Raw genomic sequence first — 20841 nt, 5'->3', positions numbered from 1 at the left:
GTAAGTCGCTCTGGATAAGAGCGTCTGCTAAATGACTTAAATGTAATGTAATGTAATCAGGGACTCTATAGGTCTACTGCTAAATGACTTAAATGTAAGGCATAGGACAAACCAGTCAGTCAAACCGGTAAGGCAGAGGACAGCAGAGAAGGAACCAGTCAGTCAAACCGGTAAGGCAGAGGACAGCAGAGAAGGAACCAGTCAGTCAAACCGGTAAGACAGAGGACAGCAGAGAAGGAAACAGTCAGTCAAACCGGTAAGACAGAGGACAGCAGAGAAGGAACCAGTCAGTCAAATCGTTAAGACAGAGGACAAACCAGTCAGTCGAACCGGTAAGACAGAGGACAGCAGAGAAGGAAACAGTCAGTCAAACCGGTAAGACAGAGGACAGCAGAGAAGGAAACAGTCAGTCAAACCGTTAAGACAGGGGACAGCAGAGAAGGAAACAGTCAGTCAAACCGGTAAGACAGAGGACAGCAGAGAAGGAAACAGTCAGTCAAACCGGTAAGACAGAGGACAGCAGAGAAGGAAACAGTCAGTCAAACCGGTAAGACAGAGGACAAACCAGTCAGTCAAACCGGTAAGACAGAGGACAGCAGAGAAGGAAACAGTCAGTCAAACCGGTAAGACAGAGGACAGCAGAGAAGGAAACAGTCAGTCAAACCGGTAAGACAGAGGACAGCAGAGAAGGAACCAGTCAGTCAAACCGGTAAGACAGAGGACAAACCAGTCAGTCAAACCGGTAAGACAGAGGACAGCAGAGAAGGAACCAGTCAGTCAAACCGGTAAGACAGAGGACAAACCAGTCAGTCAAACCGGTAAGACAGAGGACAGCAGAGAAGGAAACAGTCAGTCAAACCGGTAAGACAGAGGACAAACCAGTCAGTCAAACCGGTAAGACAGAGGACAGCAGAGAAGGAAACAGTCAGTCAAACCGGTAAGACAGAGGACAGCAGAGAAGGAAACAGTCAGTCAAACCGGTAAGACAGAGGACAGCAGAGAAGGAAACAGTCAGTCAAACCGGTAAGACAGAGGACAGCAGAGAAGGAAACAGTCAGTCAAACCGGTAAGACAGAGGACAGCAGAGAAGGAAACAGTCAGTCAAACCGGTAAGACAGAGGACAGCAGAGAAGGAAACAGTCAGTCAAACCGGTAAGACAGAGGACAAACCAGTCAGTCAAACCGGTAAGACAGAGGACAAACCAGTCAGTCAAACCGGTAAGACAGAGGACAGCAGAGAAGGAAACAGTCAGTCAAACCGGTAAGACAGAGGACAAACCAGTCAGTCAAACCGGTAAGACAGAGGACAGCAGAGAAGGAAACAGTCAGTCAAACCGGTAAGACAGAGGACAGCAGAGAAGGAACCAGTCAGTCAAACCGGTAAGACAGAGGACAGCAGAGAAGGAACCAGTCAGTCAAACCGGTAAGACAGAGGACAGCAGAGAAGGAAACAGTCAGTCAAACCGGTAAGACAGAGGACAGCAGAGAAGGAAACAGTCAGTCAAACCGGTAAGACAGAGGACAGCAGAGAAGGAAACAGTCAGTCAAACCGGTAAGACAGAGGACAGCAGAGAAGGAAACAGTCAGTCAAACCGGTAAGACAGAGGACAAACCAGTCAGTCAAACCGGTAAGACAGAGGACAGCAGAGAAGGAACCAGTCAGTCAAACCGGTAAGACAGAGGACAAACCAGTCAGTCAAACCGGTAAGACAGAGGACAAACCAGTCAGTCAAACTGTTAAGACAGAGGACAAACCAGTCAGTCAAACTGTTAAGGCAGGGGACAAACCAGTCAGTCAAACCGTTAAGACAGAGGACAGCAGAGAAGGAAACAGTCAGTCAAACCGGTAAGACAGAGGACAGCAGAGAAGGAAACAGTCAGTCAAACCGGTAAGACAGAGGACAGCAGAGAAGGAAACAGTCAGTCAAACCGGTAAGACAGAGGACAAACCAGTCAGTCAAACCGTTAAGACAGAGGACAGCAGAGAAGGAAACAGTCAGTCAAACCGGTAAGACAGAGGACAAACCAGTCAGTCAAACCGGTAAGACAGAGGACAGCAGAGAAGGAACCAGTCAGTCAAACCGGTAAGACAGAGGACAAACCAGTCAGTCAAACCGGTAAGACAGAGGACAAACCAGTCAGTCAAACCGGTAAGACAGAGGACAAACCAGTCAGTCAAACCGGTAAGACAGAGGACAAACCAGTCAGTCAAACCGGTAAGACAGAGGACAGCAGAGGTATGATGATGTGACAGGTGACATGAAAACATTTCATCTTGAAAACGGGTCTTTAAAGTTCCTCCAGACCAGGCATGGGGAACCCCCCGGCGAAAGCCTCCACCTCCCCCCTCAGCTCTGCTACCCTCTCCTGGTGCTTCCCCTCCCCTGCCAGGGCCTCCTTAAACTCCTTCAGGGTCGCCTTGGGCTGCAGAGAGGCCTGGATGTCCAGGGTCATCTGGATACCTGTAAGGAGAACGAGGGGTGAGAGGTCAAGGGGTTAGAGGTGGCCATGGTCTGCTAGCTGGACATCTAGTGTCAGCACTATGTCTATAGACACAGAGGTCAGGGGTTAGAGGTGGCCTTGGTCTGCTAGCTGGACATCTAGGGTCAGCACTATGTCTATAGACACAGAGGTCAGGGGTTAGAGGTGGCCTTGGTCTGCTAGCTGGACATCTAGTGTCAGCACTATGTCTATAGACACAGAGGTCAGGGGTTAGAGGTGGCCTTGGTCTGCTAGCTGGACATCTAGTGTCAGCACTATGTCTATAGACACAGGGTCAGGGGTTAGGGGGTGGCCTTGGTCTACTAGCTGGACATCTAGGGTCAGCACTATGTCTATAGACACAGAGGTCAGGGGTTAGGGGTGGCCATGGTCTGTTAGCTGGACATCTAGGGTCAGCACTATGTCTATAGACACAGAGGTCAGGGGTTAGAGGTGGCCTTGGTCTGCTGGCTGGACATCTAGTGTCAGCACTATGTCTATAGACACAGAGGTCAGGGGTTAGAGGTGGCCTTGGTCTGCTAGCTGGACATCTGGGGTCAGCACTATGTCTATAGACACAGAGGTCAGGGGTTAGAGGTGGCCTTGGTCTGCTGCTGGACATCTAGTGTCAGCACTATGTCTATAGACACAGAGGTCAGGGGTTAGGGGTGGCCTTGGTCTGCTAGCTGGACATCTAGGGTCAGCACTATGTCTATAGACACAGAGGTCAGGGGTTAGAGGTGGCCTTGGTCTGCTAGCTGGACATCTAGTGTCAGCACTATGTCTATAGACACAGAGGTCAGGGGTTAGAGGTGGCCTTGGTCTGCTGGACATCTAGTGTCAGCACTATGTCTATAGACACAGAGGTCAGGGGTTAGGGGTCACCTCTGTGGATGAACTCTGCGACCTTCCTGAAGTCGTCTTCAACCATTCCTCTGGAGGTCAGAGCAGGAGAACCGAACCTCAGACCGCTGGGACGCAACGCACTCTTATCACCTACACACACACACACACACACACACACACACACACACACACACACACATTATGTATATACACACATATACAGACAACTGGGACACAGAGCACTCTCACCACCTACAGAGGACTGTGTCTGTTACCACATTATGTATATACACACATATACAGACAACTGGGACACAGAGCACTCTCACCACCTACAGAGGACTGTGTCTGTTACCACATTATGTATATACACACATATACAGACAACTGGGACACAGAGCACTCTCACCACCTACAGAGGACTGTGTCTGTTACCACATTATGTATATACACACATATACAGACAACTGGGACACAGAGCACTCTCACCACCTACAGAGGACTGTGTCTGTTACCACATTATGTATATACACACATATACAGACAACTGGGACACAGAGCACTCTCACCACCTACAGAGGACTGTGTCTGTTACCACATTATGTATATACACACATATATACAGACAACTGGGACACAGAGCACTCTCACCACCTACAGAGGACTGTGTCTGTTACCACATTATGTATATACACACATATACAGACAACTGGGACACAGAGCACTCTCACCACCTACAGAGGACTGTGTCTGTTACCACATTATGTATATACACACATATATACAGACAACTGGGACACAGAGCACTCTCACCACCTACAGAGGACTGTGTCTGTTACCACATTATGTATATACACACATATACAGACAACTGGGACACAGAGCACTCTCACCACCTACAGAGGACTGTGTCTGTTACCACATTATGTATATACACACATATACAGACAACTGGGACACAGAGCACTCTCACCACCTACAGAGGACTGTGTCTGTTACCACATTATGTATATACACACATATACAGACAACTGGGACACAGAGCACTCTCACCACCTACAGAGGACTGTGTCTGTTACCACATTATGTATATACACACATATACAGACAACTGGGACACAGAGCACTCTCACCACCTACAGAGGACTGTGTCTGTTACCACATTATGTATATACACACATATACAGACAACTGGGACACAGAGCACTCTCACCACCTACAGAGGACTGTGTCTGTTACCACATTATGTATATACACACATATACAGACAACTGGGACACAGAGCACTCTCACCACCTACAGAGGACTGTGTCTGTTACCACATTATGTATATACACACATATACAGACAACTGGGACACAGAGCACTCTCACCACCTTATGTATATACACACATATACAGACAACTGGGACACAGAGCACTCTCACCACCTACAGAGGACTGTGTCTGTTACCACATTATGTATATACACACATATACAGACAACTGGGACACAGAGCACTCTCACCACCTACAGAGGACTGTGTCTGTTACCACATTATGTATATACACACATATACAGACAACTGGGACACAGAGCACTCTCACCACCTACAGAGGACTGTGTCTGTTACCACATTATGTATATACACACATATACAGACAACTGGGACACAGAGCACTCTCACCACCTACAGAGGACTGTGTCTGTTACCACATTATGTATATACACACATATACAGACAACTGGGACACAGAGCACTCTCACCACCTACAGAGGACTGTGTCTGTTACCACATTATGTATATACACACATATACAGACAACTGGGACACAGAGCACTCTCACCACCTACAGAGGACTGTGTCTGTTACCACATTATGTATATACACACATATACAGACAACTGGGACACAGAGCACTCTCACCACCTACAGAGGACTGTGTCTGTTACCACATTATGTATATACACACATATACAGACAACTGGGACACAGAGCACTCTCACCACCTACAGAGGACTGTGTCTGTTACCACATTATGTATATACACACATATACAGACAACTGGGACACAGAGCACTCTCACCACCTACAGAGGACTGTGTCTGTTACCACATTATGTATATACACACATATACAGACAACTGGGACACAGAGCACTCTCACCACCTACAGAGGACTGTGTCTGTTACCACATTATGTATATACACACATATACAGACAACTGGGACACAGAGCACTCTCACCACCTACAGAGGACTGTGTCTGTTACCACATTATGTATATACACACATATACAGACAACTGGGACACAGAGCACTCTCACCACCTACAGAGGACTGTGTCTGTTACCACATTATGTATATACACACATATACAGACAACTGGGACACAGAGCACTCTCACCACCTACAGAGGACTGTGTCTGTTACCACATTATGTATATACACACATATACAGACAACTGGGACACAGAGCACTCTCACCACCTACAGAGGACTGTGTCTATTACCACATTATGTATATACACACATATACAGACAACTGGGACACAGAGCACTCTCACCACCTACAGAGGACTGTGTCTGTTACCACATTATGTATATACACACATATACAGACAACTGGGACACAGAGCACTCTCACCACCTACAGAGGACTGTGTCTGTTACCACATTATGTATATACACACATATACAGACAACTGGGACACAGAGCACTCTCACCACCTACAGAGGACTGTGTCTGTTACCACATTATGTATACACACATATACAGACAACTGGGACACAGAGCACTCTCACCACCTACAGAGGACTGTGTCTGTTACCTACCTGGACAGGTGTTCTTGTTGCAGGCGATGGAAGCAGCTTCTAGAACCTTCTCAGCTCGTCCTCCGTCCGTCCCGTTGGGCCTCAGGTCCAGTAAGATCAGATGGTTATCAGAACCCCCTGGAGAACATTAACACAACCATACAGCAACATTAACGCAACCCTAGAGCAACATTAACGCAACCCTAGAGCAACATTAACGCAACCCTAGAGCAACATTAACACAACCATACAGCAACATTAACACAACCCGAGAGCAACATTAACACAACCCTACAGCAACATTAACACAACCCTACAGCAACATTAACACAACCCTACAGCAACATTAACACAACCCTACAGCAACATTAACACAACCCTACAGCAACATTAACACAACCCTACAGCAACATTAACACAACCATACAGCAACATTAACACAACCATACAGCAACATTAACACAACCCTACAGCAACATTAACACAACCATACAGCAACATTAACACAACCATACAGCAACATTAACACAACCCTACAGCAACATTAACACAACCATACAGCAACATTAACACAACCATTAACACAACCCTAGAGCAACATTAACACAACCCTACAGCAACATTAACACAACCCTACAGCAACATTAACACAACCCTACAGCAACATTAACACAACCCTACAACATTAACACAACCCTAGAGCAACATTAACACAACCCTAGAGCAACATTAACACAACCATACAGCAACATTAACACAACCCTACAGCAACATTAACACAACCCTAGAGCAACATTAACACAACCCTACAGCAACATTAACACAACCCTACAGCAACATTAACACAACCATACAGCAACATTAACACAACATTAACACAACCCTACAACAACATTAACACAACCATACAGCAACATTAACACAACATTAACACAACCCTACAACAACATTAACACAACCATACAGCAACATTAACACAACATTAACACAACCCTACAACAACATTAACACAACCCTACAGCAACATCAACACAACCCTACAGCAACATCAACACAACCCTACAGCAACATCAACACAACCATACAGCAACATTAACACAACCCTACAGCAACATTAACACAACCATACAGCAACATTAACACAACCCTACAGCAACATTAACACAACCCTACAGCAACATTAACACAACCCTACAGCAACATTAACACAACCCTACAGCAACATTAACACAACCATACAGCAACATTAACACAACCCTACAGCAACATTAACACAACCCTACAGCAACATTAACACAACCCTACAGCAACATTAACACAACCCTAGAGCAACATTAACACAACCATACAGCAACATTAACACAACCATACAGCAACATTAACACAACCCTAGAGCAACATTAACACAACCCTACAGCAACATTAACACAACCATACAGCAACATTAACACAACCCTACAGCAACATTAACACAACCATACAGCAACATTAACACAACCCTACAGCAACATTAACACAACCCTACAGCAACATTAACACAACCCTACAGCAACATTAACACAACCCTACAGCAACATTAACACAACCCTACAGCAACATTAACACAACCCTACAGCAACATTAACACAACCCTACAGCAACATTAACACAACCCTAGAGCAACATTAACACAACCCTAGAGCAACATTAACACAACCCTACAGCAACATTAACACAACCCTACAGCAACATTAACACAACCCTACAGCAACATTAACACAACCCTACAGCAACATTAACACAACCCTACAACAACATTAACACAACCCTACAGCAACATTAACACAACCCTACAGCAACATTAACACAACCCTACAGCAACATTAACACAACCCTACAGCAACATTAACACAACCCTACAGCAACATTAACACAACCCTAGAGCAACATTAACACAACCCTAGAGCAACATTAACACAACCCTACAACAACCATACAGCAACATTAACACAACCATACAGCAACATTAACACAACCCTACAGCAACATTAACACAACCCTACAGCAACATTAACACAACCCTACAACAACATTAACACAACCCTACAGCAACATTAACACAACCCTACAGCAACATTAACACAACCCTACAGCAACATTAACACAACCCTACAGCAACATTAACACAACCCTACAGCAACATTAACACAACCCTACAGCAACATTAACACAACCCTACAGCAACATTAACACAACCCTACAGCAACATTAACACAACCCTACAGCAACATTAACACAACCCTACAGCAACATTAACACAACATTAACACAGGTTACAGTCTGTTAACCACAACCATGACATTATTGTCTCACCGGTGACGATCTTGTACCCGTGGTTGATGAGGGCGTTGGCCATAGCTCTGCAGTTAGAGAGCACCTGGTACTGATACGCCTTAAACTCTGGGGTCAGAGCCTGCTTCAGGGCTACCGCCACACCTAGAGAAACATTCACACACATTAACACCCTAACCCTTAAACTCTGGGGTCAGAGCCTGCTTCAGGGCCACCACCTGGAGAAACATTCATACACATTAACACCCTAACCCTTAAACTCTGGGGTCAGAGCCTGCTTCAGGGCCACCACCTAGAGAAACATTCATACACATTAACACCCTAACCCTTAAACTCTGGGGTCAGAGCCTGCTTCAGGGCTACCGCCACACCTAGAGAAACATTCACACACATTAACACCCTAACCCTTAAACTCTGGGGTCAGAGCCTGCTTCAGGGCTACCGCCACACCTAGAGAAACATTCATACACATTAACACCCTAACCCTTAAACTCTGGGGTCAGAGCCTGCTTCAGGGCCACCACCACACCTAGAGAAACATTAACCCTTAAACTCTGGGGTCAGAGCCTGCTTCAGGGCCACCACCTAGAGAAACATTCATACACATTAACACACTAACCCTTAAACTCTGGGGTCAGAGCCTGCTTCAGGGCCACCACCACACCTAGAGAAACATTCATACACATTAACACCCTAACCCTTAAACTCTGGGGTCAGAGCCTGCTTCAGGTCCACCACCACACCTAGAGAAACATTCATACACATTAACACCCTAACCCTTAAACTCTGGGGTCAGAGCCTGCTTCAGGGCCACCACCTAGAGAAACATTCATACACATTAACACACTAACCCTTAAACTCTGGGGTCAGAGCCTGCTTCAGGGCCATCACCTAGAGAAACATTCATACACATTAACACCCTAACCCTTAAACTCTGGGGTCAGAGCCTGCTTCAGGGCCACCACCTAGAGAAACATTCATACACATTAACACCCTAACCCTTAAACTCTGGGGTCAGAGCCTGCTTCAGGGCCACCACCACACCTAGAGAAACATTCATACACATTAACACCCTAACCCTTAAACTCTGGGGTCAGAGCCTGCTTCAGGGTCACCGCCTAGAGAAACATTCATACACATTAACACCCTAACCCTTAAACTCTGGGGTCAGAGCCTGCTTCAGGGCCACCACCTAGAGAAACATTCATACACATTAACACCTAACCCTTAAACTCTGGGGTCAGAGCCTGCTTCAGGGCCACCACCTAGAGAAACATTCATACACATTAACACCCTAACCCTTAAACTCTGGGGTCAGAGCCTGCTTCAGGGCCACCGCCACACCTAGAGAAACATTCATACACATTAACACCCTAACCCTTAAACTCTGGGGTCAGAGCCTGCTTCAGGGCCACCACCTAGAGAAACATTCACACACATTAACACCCTAACCCTTAAACTCTGGGGTCAGAGCCTGCTCCACCTAGAGAAACATTCATACACATTAACACCCTAACCCTTAAACTCTGGGGTCAGAGCCTGCTTCAGGGCCACCACCTAGAGAAACATTCATACACATTAACACACTAACCCTTAAACTCTGGGGTCAGAGCCTGCTTCAGGGCCACCGCCACACCTAGAGAAACATTCATACACATTAACACCCTAACCCTTAAACTCTGGGGTCAGAGCCTGCTTCAGGGCCACACCTAGAGAAACATTCATACACATTAACACCCTAACCCTTAAACTCTGGGGTCAGAGCCTGCTTCAGGGCCACCGCCTAGAGAAACATTCATACACATTAACACCCTAACCCTTAAACTCTGGGGTCAGAGCCTGCTTCAGGGCCACCGCCACACCTAGAGAAACATTCATACACATTAACACCCTAACCCTTAAACTCTGGGGTCAGAGCCTGCTTCAGGGCCACCACCTAGAGAAACATTCACACACATTAACACCCTAACCCTTAAACTCTGGGGTCAGAGCCTGCTTCAGGGCTACCACCTAGAGAAACATTCACACACATTAACACACTAACCCTTAAACTCTGGGGTCAGAGCCTGCTTCAGGGCTACCGCCACACCTAGAGAAACATTCATACACATTAACACCCTAACCCTTAAACTCTGGGGTCAGAGCCTGCTTCAGGGCCACCACCTAGAGAAACATTCATACACATTAACACCTAACCCTTAAACTCTGGGGTCAGAGCCTGCTTCAGGGCCACACCTAGAGAAACATTCACACACATTAACACCCTAACCCTTAAACTCTGGGGTCAGAGGCTGCTTCAGGGCCACCACCTAGAGAAACATTAACCCTAAACTCTGGGGTCAGAGCCTGCTTCAGGGTCACCGCCACCCTAGAGAAACATTCATACACATTAACACCCTAACCCTTAAACTCTGGGGTCAGAGGCTGCTTCAGGGCCACCACCTAGAGAAACATTAACCCTTAAACTCTGGGGTCAGAGGCTGCTTCAGGGCCACCACCTAGAGAAACATTCATACACATTAACACCCTAACCCTTAAACTCTGGGGTCAGAGGCTGCTTCAGGGCCACCACCTAGAGAAACATTCATACACATTAACACACTAACCCTTAAACTCTGGGGTCAGAGCCTGCTTCAGGGCCACCACCTAGAGAAACATTAACCCTTAAACTCTGGGGTCAGAGCCTGCTTCAGGGCCACCGCCACACCTAGAGAAACATTCATACACATTAACACCCTAACCCTTAAACTCTGGGGTCAGAGCCTGCTTCAGGGCCACCACCACACCTAGAGAAACATTAACCCTTAAACTCTGGGGTCAGAGCCTGCTTCAGGGCCACCACCACACCTAGAGAAACATTCATACACATTAACACCCTAACCCTTAAACTCTGGGGTCAGAGCCTGCTTCAGGGCCACCACCTAGAGAAACATTCATACACATTAACACCCTAACCCTTAAACTCTGGGGTCAGAGCCTGCTTCAGGGCTACCGCCACACCTAGAGAAACATTCATACACATTAACACCCTAACCCTTAAACTCTGGGGTCAGAGCCTGCTTCAGGGCTACCGCCACACCTAGAGAAACATTCATACACATTAACACCCTAACCCTTAAACTCTGGGGTCAGAGCCTGCTTCAGGGCCACCACCTAGAGAAACATTCATACACATTAACACACTAACCCTTAAACTCTGGGGTCAGAGCCTGCTTCAGGGCCACCGCCACACCTAGAGAAACATTCATACACATTAACACCCTAACCCTTAAACTCTGGGGTCAGAGCCTGCTTCAGGGCCACCACCTAGAGAAACATTCACACACATTAACACCCTAACCCTTAAACTCTGGGGTCAGAGCCTGCTTCAGGGCCACCACCTAGAGAAACATTCATACACATTAACACCCTAACCCTTAAACTCTGGGGTCAGAGCCTGCTTCAGGGCCACCACCTAGAGAAACATTCATACACATTAACACCCTAACCCTTAAACTCTGGGGTCAGAGCCTGCTTCAGGGCCACCACCTAGAGAAACATTCATACACATTAACACCCTAACCCTTAAACTCTGGGGTCAGAGGCTGCTTCAGGGCCACCACCACACCTAGAGAAACATTCACACACATTAACACCCTAACCCTTAAACTCTGGGGTCAGAGCCTGCTTCAGGGCTACCGCCACACCTAGAGAAACATTCATACACATTAACACCCTAACCCTTAAACTCTGGGGTCAGAGCCTGCTTCAGGGCCACCACCTAGAGAAACATTCATACACATTAACACCCTAACCCTTAAACTCTGGGGTCAGAGCCTGCTTCAGGGCCACCACCTAGAGAAACATTCATACACATTAACACCCTAACCCTTAAACTCTGGGGTCAGAGCCTGCTTCAGGGCCACCACCTAGAGAAACATTCATACACATTAACACCCTAACCCTTGAACTCTGGGGTCAGAGCCTGCTTCAGGGCCACCACCTAGAGAAACATTCATACACATTAACACCCTAACCCTTGAACTCTGGGGTCAGAGCCTGCTTCAGGGCCACCACCTGGAGGAACATTAACCCTTAAACTCTGGGGTCAGAGCCTGCTCCACCTGGAGAAACACTAACCCTTAAACTCTGGGGTCAGAGCCTGCTTCAGGGCCACCACCTGGAGGAACATTAACCCTTAAACTCTGGGGTCAGAGCCTGCTCCACCTGGAGAAACACTAACCCTTAAACTCTGGGGTCAGAGCCTGCTCCACCTGGAGAAACATTAACCCTTAAACTCTGGGGTCAGAGCCTGCTCCACCTGGAGAAACATTAACCCTTAAACTCTGGGGTCAGAGCCTGCTCCACCTGGAGAAACACTAACCCTTAAACTCTGGGGTCAGATCCTGCTCCACCTGGAGAAACATTAACCCTTAAACTCTGGGGTCAGAGCCTGCTCCACCTGGAGAAACATACAGTGCATTCAGAGAGTATTGAGACCAACTTGGCTTTTTCCACATTTTGTTACGTTACAGCATCATTCTAAAGTGGATTCAATATTTTTTTCCCCTTATCAATATACACACACTACCCCATAATGACATCACACTACCCCATAATGACATCACAATACCCCATAATGACATCACAATACCCCATAATGACATCACAATACCCCATAATGACATCACAATACCCCATAATGACATCACAATACCCCATAATGACATCACACTACCCCATAACGACATCACACTACCCCATAACGACATCACACTACCCCATAATGACATCACACTACCCCATAATGACATCTCAATACCCCATAACGACATCTCAATACCCCATAACGACATCTCAATACCCCATAACGACATCTCAATACCCCATAATGACATCACAATACCCCATAACGACATCACAATACCCCATAACGACATCACAATACCCCATAACGACATCACAATACCCCACAATGACATCACAATACCCCACAATGACATCACAATACCCCATAATGACATCACAATACCCCATAATGACATCACAATACCCCATAATGACATCACACTACCCCATAACGACATCACACTACCCCATAACGACATCACAATACCCCATAACGACATCTCAATACCCCATAACGACATCACAATACCCCATAACGACATCACAATACCCCACAACGACATCACAATACCCCACAATGACATCACAATACCCCATAATGACATCACAATACCCCATAATGACATCACAATACCCCATAATGACATCACAATACCCCATAATGACATCACACTACCCCATAATGACATCACACTACCCCATAATGACATCTCAATACCCCATAATGACATCTCAATACCCCATAACGACATCACAATACCCCATAACGACATCACAATACCCCACAATGACATCACAATACCCCATAATGACATCACAATACCCCATAATGACATCACAATACCCCACAATGACATCACAATACCCCACAATGACATCACAATACCCCATAATGACATCACAATACCCCATAATGACATCACAATACCCCATAATGACATCACAATACCCCATAATGACATCACAATACCCCATAATGACATCACACTACCCCATAATGACATCACACTACCCCATAATGACATCACACTACCCCATAATGACATCACACTACCCCATAATGACATCACAATACCCCATAATGACATCTCAATACCCCATAATGACATCACAATACCCCATAATGACATCACAATACCCCACAATGACATCACAATACCCCACAATGACATCACAATACCCCACAATGACATCACAATACCCCATAATGACATCACAATACCCCATAATGACATCACAATACCCCACAATGACAAAGCAAAAACGGGTTTTTTGGAATTTTTTGCAAACGTATAAAAAAGAAAAAACTGAAACATCACATTGACATTAGTATTCAGACCCCTTACTCAGTACTTTGTTGAAGCACCTTTGGCAGCGATTACAGCCTCTAGTCTTCTTGGGTTTGACGCTACAAGCTTGGCACACTAGTATTTGGGGAGTTTCTCCCATTCTTCTCTGCAGATCCTCTCAAGCTCTGTCAGGTTGGACAAGGAGTGTCACTGCACAGCTATTTTCAGGTCTCTGTAGAGATGTTCGGTCAGGTTCAAGTCCAGGCTCTGGCTGGGCCATTCAAGGACATTCAGAGACTTGTCCCGAAGCCACTCCTGCGTTGTCTTGGCTGTGTGCTTAGGGTCGTTGTCCTGTTGGAAGGTGAACCTTCTCCCTAGTCTGAAGTGAGCGCTCTGGAGCACATTATCATCAAGGATCTCTCTGCACTTTGCTCTGTTCATCTTTCCCTCGATCCTGACTAGTCTCCCAGTCTCTGCAGCTAAAAAATATCCCCACAGCATGATGCTGCCACCACCATGCTTCACCGTAGGGGCGCTGCCACCACCGTGCTTAACCGTAGGGATGCTGCCACTACCGTGCTTCACCGTAGGGACGCTGCCACCACCATGCTTCACTGTAGGGATGCTGCCACCACCGTGCTTCACCGTAGGGACGCTGCCACCACCATGCTTCACCGTAGGGATGCTGCCACCACCATGCTTCACCGTAGGGACGCTGCCACCACCATGCTTCACCGTAGGGATGCTGCCACCACCATGCTTCACCGTAGGGACGCTGCCACCACCGTGCTTCACCGTAGGGATGCTGCCACCACCATGCTTCACCGTAGGGACGCTGCCACCACCATGCTTCACCGTAGGGATGCTGCCACCACCATGCTTCACCGTAGGGACGCTGCCACCACCATGCTTCACCGTAGGGATGATGCCACCACCATGCTTCACCGTAGGGATGCTGCCACCACCACGCTTCACCGTAGGGGCGCTGCCACCACCACGCTTCACCATCATGGTGCCAGGTTTCCTCCAGACATTTTAGGCAAGTCAGTTAAGAACAAATTCTTATTTTCAATGACGGCCTAGGAACAGTGGGTTAACTGCCTGTTCAGGGGCAGAACGACAGATTTGTACCATGTCAGCTCGGGGATTCGAACTTGCAACCTTTCGGTTACTAGTCCAACGCTCTAACCACTAGGCTACCCTGCCGCCAAGGCTACCAGGGTCTGTTTAACTAGACATGACGCTTGGCATTCAGGCCAAAGAGTTCAATCTTGGTTTTATCAGACCAAATAACCTTGTTTCTCATGGTCTGTCCTTTAGGTGCCTTTTGGCAAACTCCAAGTGGGCTGTCATGTGCCTTTTACTGAGGAGTGGCTTCCGTCTGGCCACTCTACCATAAAGGCCTGATTGGTGGAGTGCTGCTGAGATGGTTGTCCTTCTGGAAGGTTCTCCCATCTCCACAGAGGAACTCTGGAGCTCTGTCAGAGACCATCGGGTCTTTGGTCACCTCCCTGGAGTGCTGCTGAGATGGTTGTCCTTCTGGAAGGTTCTCCCATCTCCACAGAGGAACTCTGGAGCTCTGTCAGAGACCATCGGGTTCTTGGTCTCCTCCCTGGAGTGCTGCTGAGATGGTTGTCCTTCTGGAAGGTTCTCCCATCTCCACAGAGGAACTCTGGAGCTCTGTCAGAGTGACCATCGGGTTCTTGGTCTCCTCCCTGGAGTGCTGCTGAGATGGTTGTCCTTCTGGAAGGTTCTCCCATCTCCACAGAGGAACTCTGGAGCTCTGTCAGAGACCATCGTCTTCTTGGTCTCCTCCCTGGAGTGCTGCTGAGATGGTTGTCCTTCTGGAAGGTTCTCCCATCTCCACAGAGGAACTCTGGAGCTCTGTCAGAGACCATCGGGTCTTTGGTCACCTCCCTGACCAAGGCCCTTCTCCCACGATTGCTCAGTTTTCCTGGGCGGCCATTTTGTGGCTTCCAAAATTTTTCCATTTAGGTTTAACTTAACCTTTATTTAAGTCAGTTAAGAACAAATCCTTATTTACAATGACGGCCTACCGTAACCCGGACGACGCTGGGCCAATTGTGCGCCGCCCTATTGCACTCCCAATCATGGCTGGTTGTGATACAGCCTGGAATCGAACCAGGGTCTGTAGTGACGCCTCTAGCACTGAGATGCAGTGGCTTCGACCGCTGCGTCACTCTGGAGTGATGGAGACCCACTGTGTTCTTGGGGACCTTCAATGCCGCAGACATTCTTTTGGTACCCTTCCCCAGATCTGTGCCTCGACACAATCCCGTCTCGGAGCTCTACGGACAAATTGTTTTTACCTCAAGGCTCGGTGTTTGCTCTGACATGCACAAACATCTCAAGGATGATCAATGGAAACAGGAAGCATCTGAGCTCAATTTCAAGTCTCGTAGCAAAGGGTCTGAATACTTATGTAAATAAGGTACGTTTTTATTCTAATTATACATTTGCCAACAATTCTGAAAACCTGTTTTCACTTTGTCATTATGGAGCATAGTGATGTCATTATGGAGCATCGTGATGTCATTATGGAGTATCGTGATGTCATTATGGAGTATCGTGATGTCATTATGGAGTATCGTGATGTCATTATGGGGTATTGTGATGTCATTATGGAGCATCGTGATGTCATTATGGAGTATCGTGGTGTCATTATGGAGTATCGTGATGTCATTATGGAGCATCGTGATGTCATTATGGAGCATCGTGATGTCATTATGGAGTATCGTGATGTCATTATGGAGCATCGTGATGTCATTATGGAGTATCGTGGTGTCATTATGGAGTATCGTGATGTCATTATGGAGTATCGTGATGTCATTATGGAGCATCGTGATGTCATTATGGAGTATCGTGGTGTCATTATGGAGTATCGTGATGTCATTATGGAGCATCGTGATGTCATTATGGAGTATCGTGATGTCATTATGGAGCATCGTGATGTCATTATGGAGTATCGTGATGTCATTATGGAGTATCGTGATGTCATTATGGAGTATCGTGATGTCATTATGGAGCATCGTGATGTCATTATGGAGTATCGTGATGTCATTATGGAGTATCGTGATGTCATTATGGAGTATCGTGATGTCATTATGGAGTATCGTGATGTCATTATGGAGTATCGTGATGTCATTATGGAGTATCGTGATGTCATTATGGAGCATCGTGGTGTCATTATGGAGTATCGTGATGTCATTATGGAGCATCGTGATGTCATTAAGGAGCATCGTGATGTCATTATGGAGTATCGTGATGTCATTATGGAGTATCGTGATGTCATTATGGAGTATCGTGATGTCATTAAGGAGCATCGTGATGTCATTATGGAGTATCGTGATGTCATTATGGAGTATCGTGATGTCATTATGGAGTATCGTGATGTCATTATGGGGTATTGTGATGTCATTATGGAGTATCGTGATGTCATTATGGAGCATCGTGATGTCATTATGGAGTATCGTGATGTCATTATGGAGCATCGAGTGTAGATTGAATAGGATTTGTTTTTTAAATCAATCAATTTTAGAATAAGGCTGTAACAAAATGTGGAAAAAGACAAGGGGTCTGAATACTTTCCGAAGGCCCTGTATATAAGAACACCACACACACTGAGGTGTCCTGGTTACTGTACCTGTCATAGTGAGGTGTCCTGGTTACTGTACCTGTCATAGTGAGGTGTCCTGGTTACTGTACCTGTCATAGTGAGGTGTCCTAGCTACTGTACCTGTCATAGTGAGGTGTCCTGGCTACTGTACCTGTCATAGTGAGGTGTCCTGGTTACTGTACCTGTCATAGTGAGGTGTCCTAGCTACTGTACCTGTCATAGTGAGGTGTCCTGGTTACTGTACCTGTCATAGTGAGGTGTCCTGGTTACTGTACCTGTCATAGTGAGGTGTCCTGGTTACTGTACCTGTCATAGTGAGGTGTCCTGGTTACTGTACCTGTCATAGTGAGGTGTCCTAGCTACTGTACCTGTCATAGTGAGGTGTCCTGGTTACTGTACCTGTCATAGTGAGGTGTCCTGGTTACTGTACCTGTCATAGTGAGGTGTCCTGGCTACTGTACCTGTCATAGTGAGGTGTCCTGGTTACTGTACCTGTCATAGTGAGGTGTCCTGGCTACTGTACCTGTCATAGTGAGGTGTCCTAGCTACTGTACCTGTCATAGTGAGGTGTCCTGGCTACTTTACCTGTCATAGTGAGGTGTCCTAGCTACTGTACCTGTCATAGTGAGGTGTCCTGGTTACTTTACCTGTCATAGTGAGGTGTCCTGGCTACTGTACCTGTCATAGTGAGGTGTCCTGGCTACTTTACCTGTCATAGTGAGGTGTCCTAGCTACTTTAGCTGTCATAGTGAGGTGTCCTGGCTACTTTACCTGTCATAGTGAGGTGTCCTGGTTACTGTACCTGTCATAGTGAGGTGTCCTGGCTACTGTACCTGTCATAGTGTGGTAGTGTGTCCTAGCACAGGAACTGTACCTGTCATAGTGAGGTGTCCTAGCTACTGTACCTGTCATAGTGAGGTGTCCTGGCTACTTTACCTGTCATAGTGAGGTGTCCTGGTTACTGTACCTGTCATAGTGAGGTGTCCTGGCTACTGTACCTGTCATAGTGAGGTGTCCTGGCTACTTTACCTGTCATAGTGAGGTGTCCTAGCTACTGTACCTGTCATAGTGAGGTGTCCTGGCTACATTACCTGTCATAGTGAGGTGTCCTGGTTACTGTACCTGTCATAGTGTGGTAGTGAGGTGTCCTGGCTACTTTAGCTGTCATAGTGAGGTGTCCTGGTTACTTTACCTGTCATAGTGAGGTGTCCTGGTTACTTTACCTGTCATAGTGAGGTGTCCTGGCTACTGTACCTGTCATAGTGAGGTGTCCTGGCTACTTTACCTGTCATAGTGAGGTGTCCTGGTTACTTTACCTGTCATAGTGAGGTGTCCTGGTTACTTTACCTGTCATAGTGAGGTGTCCTGGTTACTTTACCTGTCATAGTGGGTGTCCTGGCTACTTTACCTGTCATAGTGTGGTAGTGAGGTGTCCTAGCTACATTACCTGTCATAGTGAGGTGTCCTGGCTACTTTACCTGTCATAGTGAGGTGTCCTGGTTACTGTACCTGTCATAGTGAGGTGTCCTGGTTACTGTACCTGTCATAGTGAGATGTCCTAGCTACTGTACCTGTCATAGTGAGGTGTCCTAGCTACATTACCTGTCATAGTGAGGTGTCCTAGCTACATTACCTGTCATAGTGAGGTGTCCTAGCTACTTACCTGTCATAGTGAGGTGTCCTGGCTACTGTACCTGTCATAGTGTGGTAGTGAGGTGTCCTTGCTACTTTACCTGTCATAGTGAGATGTCCTAGCTACTTTAGCTGTCATAGTGAGGTGTCCTAGCTACATTACCTGTCATAGTGAGGTGTCCTAGCTACTTACCTGTCATAGTGAGGTGTCCTGGTTACTTTACCTGTCATAGTGAGGTGTCCTGGTTACTTTACCTGTCATAGTGAGGTAGTGAGGTGTCCTAGCTACATTACCTGTCATAGTGAGGTGTCCTGGCTACTTTACCTGTCATAGTGAGGTGTCCTGGTTACTTTACCTGTCATAGTGAGGTGTCCTGGCTACTTTACCTGTCATAGTGAGGTGTCCTGGCTACTTTACCTGTCATAGTGAGGTGTCCTGGCTACTGTACCTGTCATAGTGAGGTGTCCTAGCTACTGTACCTGTTATAGTGAGGTGTCCTAGCTACTTACCTGTCATAGTGTGGTAGTGAGGTGTCCTGGTTACTGTACCTGTCATAGTGAGGTGTCCTGGCTACTGTACCTGTCATAGTGAGGTGTCCTGGCTACTGTACCTGTCATAGTGAGGTGTCCTAGCTACTTTACCTGTCATAGTGAGGTGTCCTAGCTACATTACCTGTCATAGTGAGGTGTCCTAGCTACTTACCTGTCATAGTGTGGTAGTGAGGTGTCCTTGCTACTTTACCTGTCATAGTGAGGTGTCCTCTCTACTTTACCTGTCATAGTGAGATGTCCTAGCTACATACCTGTGTTAGTGCGGTTGTGAGGTTTCCTTGTTAATATCCACCTTAGAGACGTCTGTGTAGGTGCCTGTATATAAAGCCAATATAGGTGTCCAGAGAAGTGCCTGTACCTGCGATGGCGTGGTTGTGGGGTCCTCCCTGTAGTCCTGGGAACACTGCCTGGTTGATGAGAGACTCCAGATTATACAGAGTCTCCTTTCCCTTAGGGTCCACACTACGTATTCCTGGAGGACAGGGACACAGAGAGAGACCAGCATGATACACACACTAAACCCCACAGAGAGAGAGAGACCAGCATGATACACACACTAAACCCCATAGAGAGAGAGACCAGCATGATACACACACTAAACCCCACAGAGAGACCAGCATGATACACACACTAAACCCCGTCAGAGAGAGAGACCAGCATGATACACACAC

General features: G+C 46.9%; 1 protein-coding gene and 1 long non-coding RNA gene across 2 annotated transcripts in view; both read right to left on the bottom strand.

The window, feature by feature from the left end:
• Nucleotides 1–1797: 1797 nt before the first annotated feature.
• Nucleotides 1798–20841, bottom strand: part of LOC127919016 (serine hydroxymethyltransferase, cytosolic-like) — a 76212-nt gene continuing 57168 nt past the window's right edge. Inside the window, 5 exon segments of the mRNA XM_052502363.1 lie at nt 1798–2462; nt 3367–3477; nt 6143–6259; nt 8474–8596; nt 20529–20642. Of these exon segments, the coding sequence (XP_052358323.1) occupies nt 2290–2462; nt 3367–3477; nt 6143–6259; nt 8474–8596; nt 20529–20642 (638 nt within the window). The 3' untranslated portion in view covers nt 1798–2289.
• Nucleotides 9086–9555, bottom strand: LOC127919017 (uncharacterized). The gene is made up of 3 exons (XR_008101680.1): nt 9492–9555; nt 9270–9343; nt 9086–9116 (listed from the first exon to the last, which is right to left on the bottom strand). It is a non-coding gene; the product is annotated as an uncharacterized LOC127919017 (long non-coding RNA).

This window comes from Oncorhynchus keta, unplaced genomic scaffold (genome assembly GCF_023373465.1).
Source record: "Oncorhynchus keta strain PuntledgeMale-10-30-2019 unplaced genomic scaffold, Oket_V2 Un_contig_1553_pilon_pilon, whole genome shotgun sequence".
Lineage (NCBI taxonomy): Eukaryota > Metazoa > Chordata > Actinopteri > Salmoniformes > Salmonidae > Oncorhynchus > Oncorhynchus keta.
This window is presented reverse-complemented; position numbering and strand designations above follow the sequence as displayed.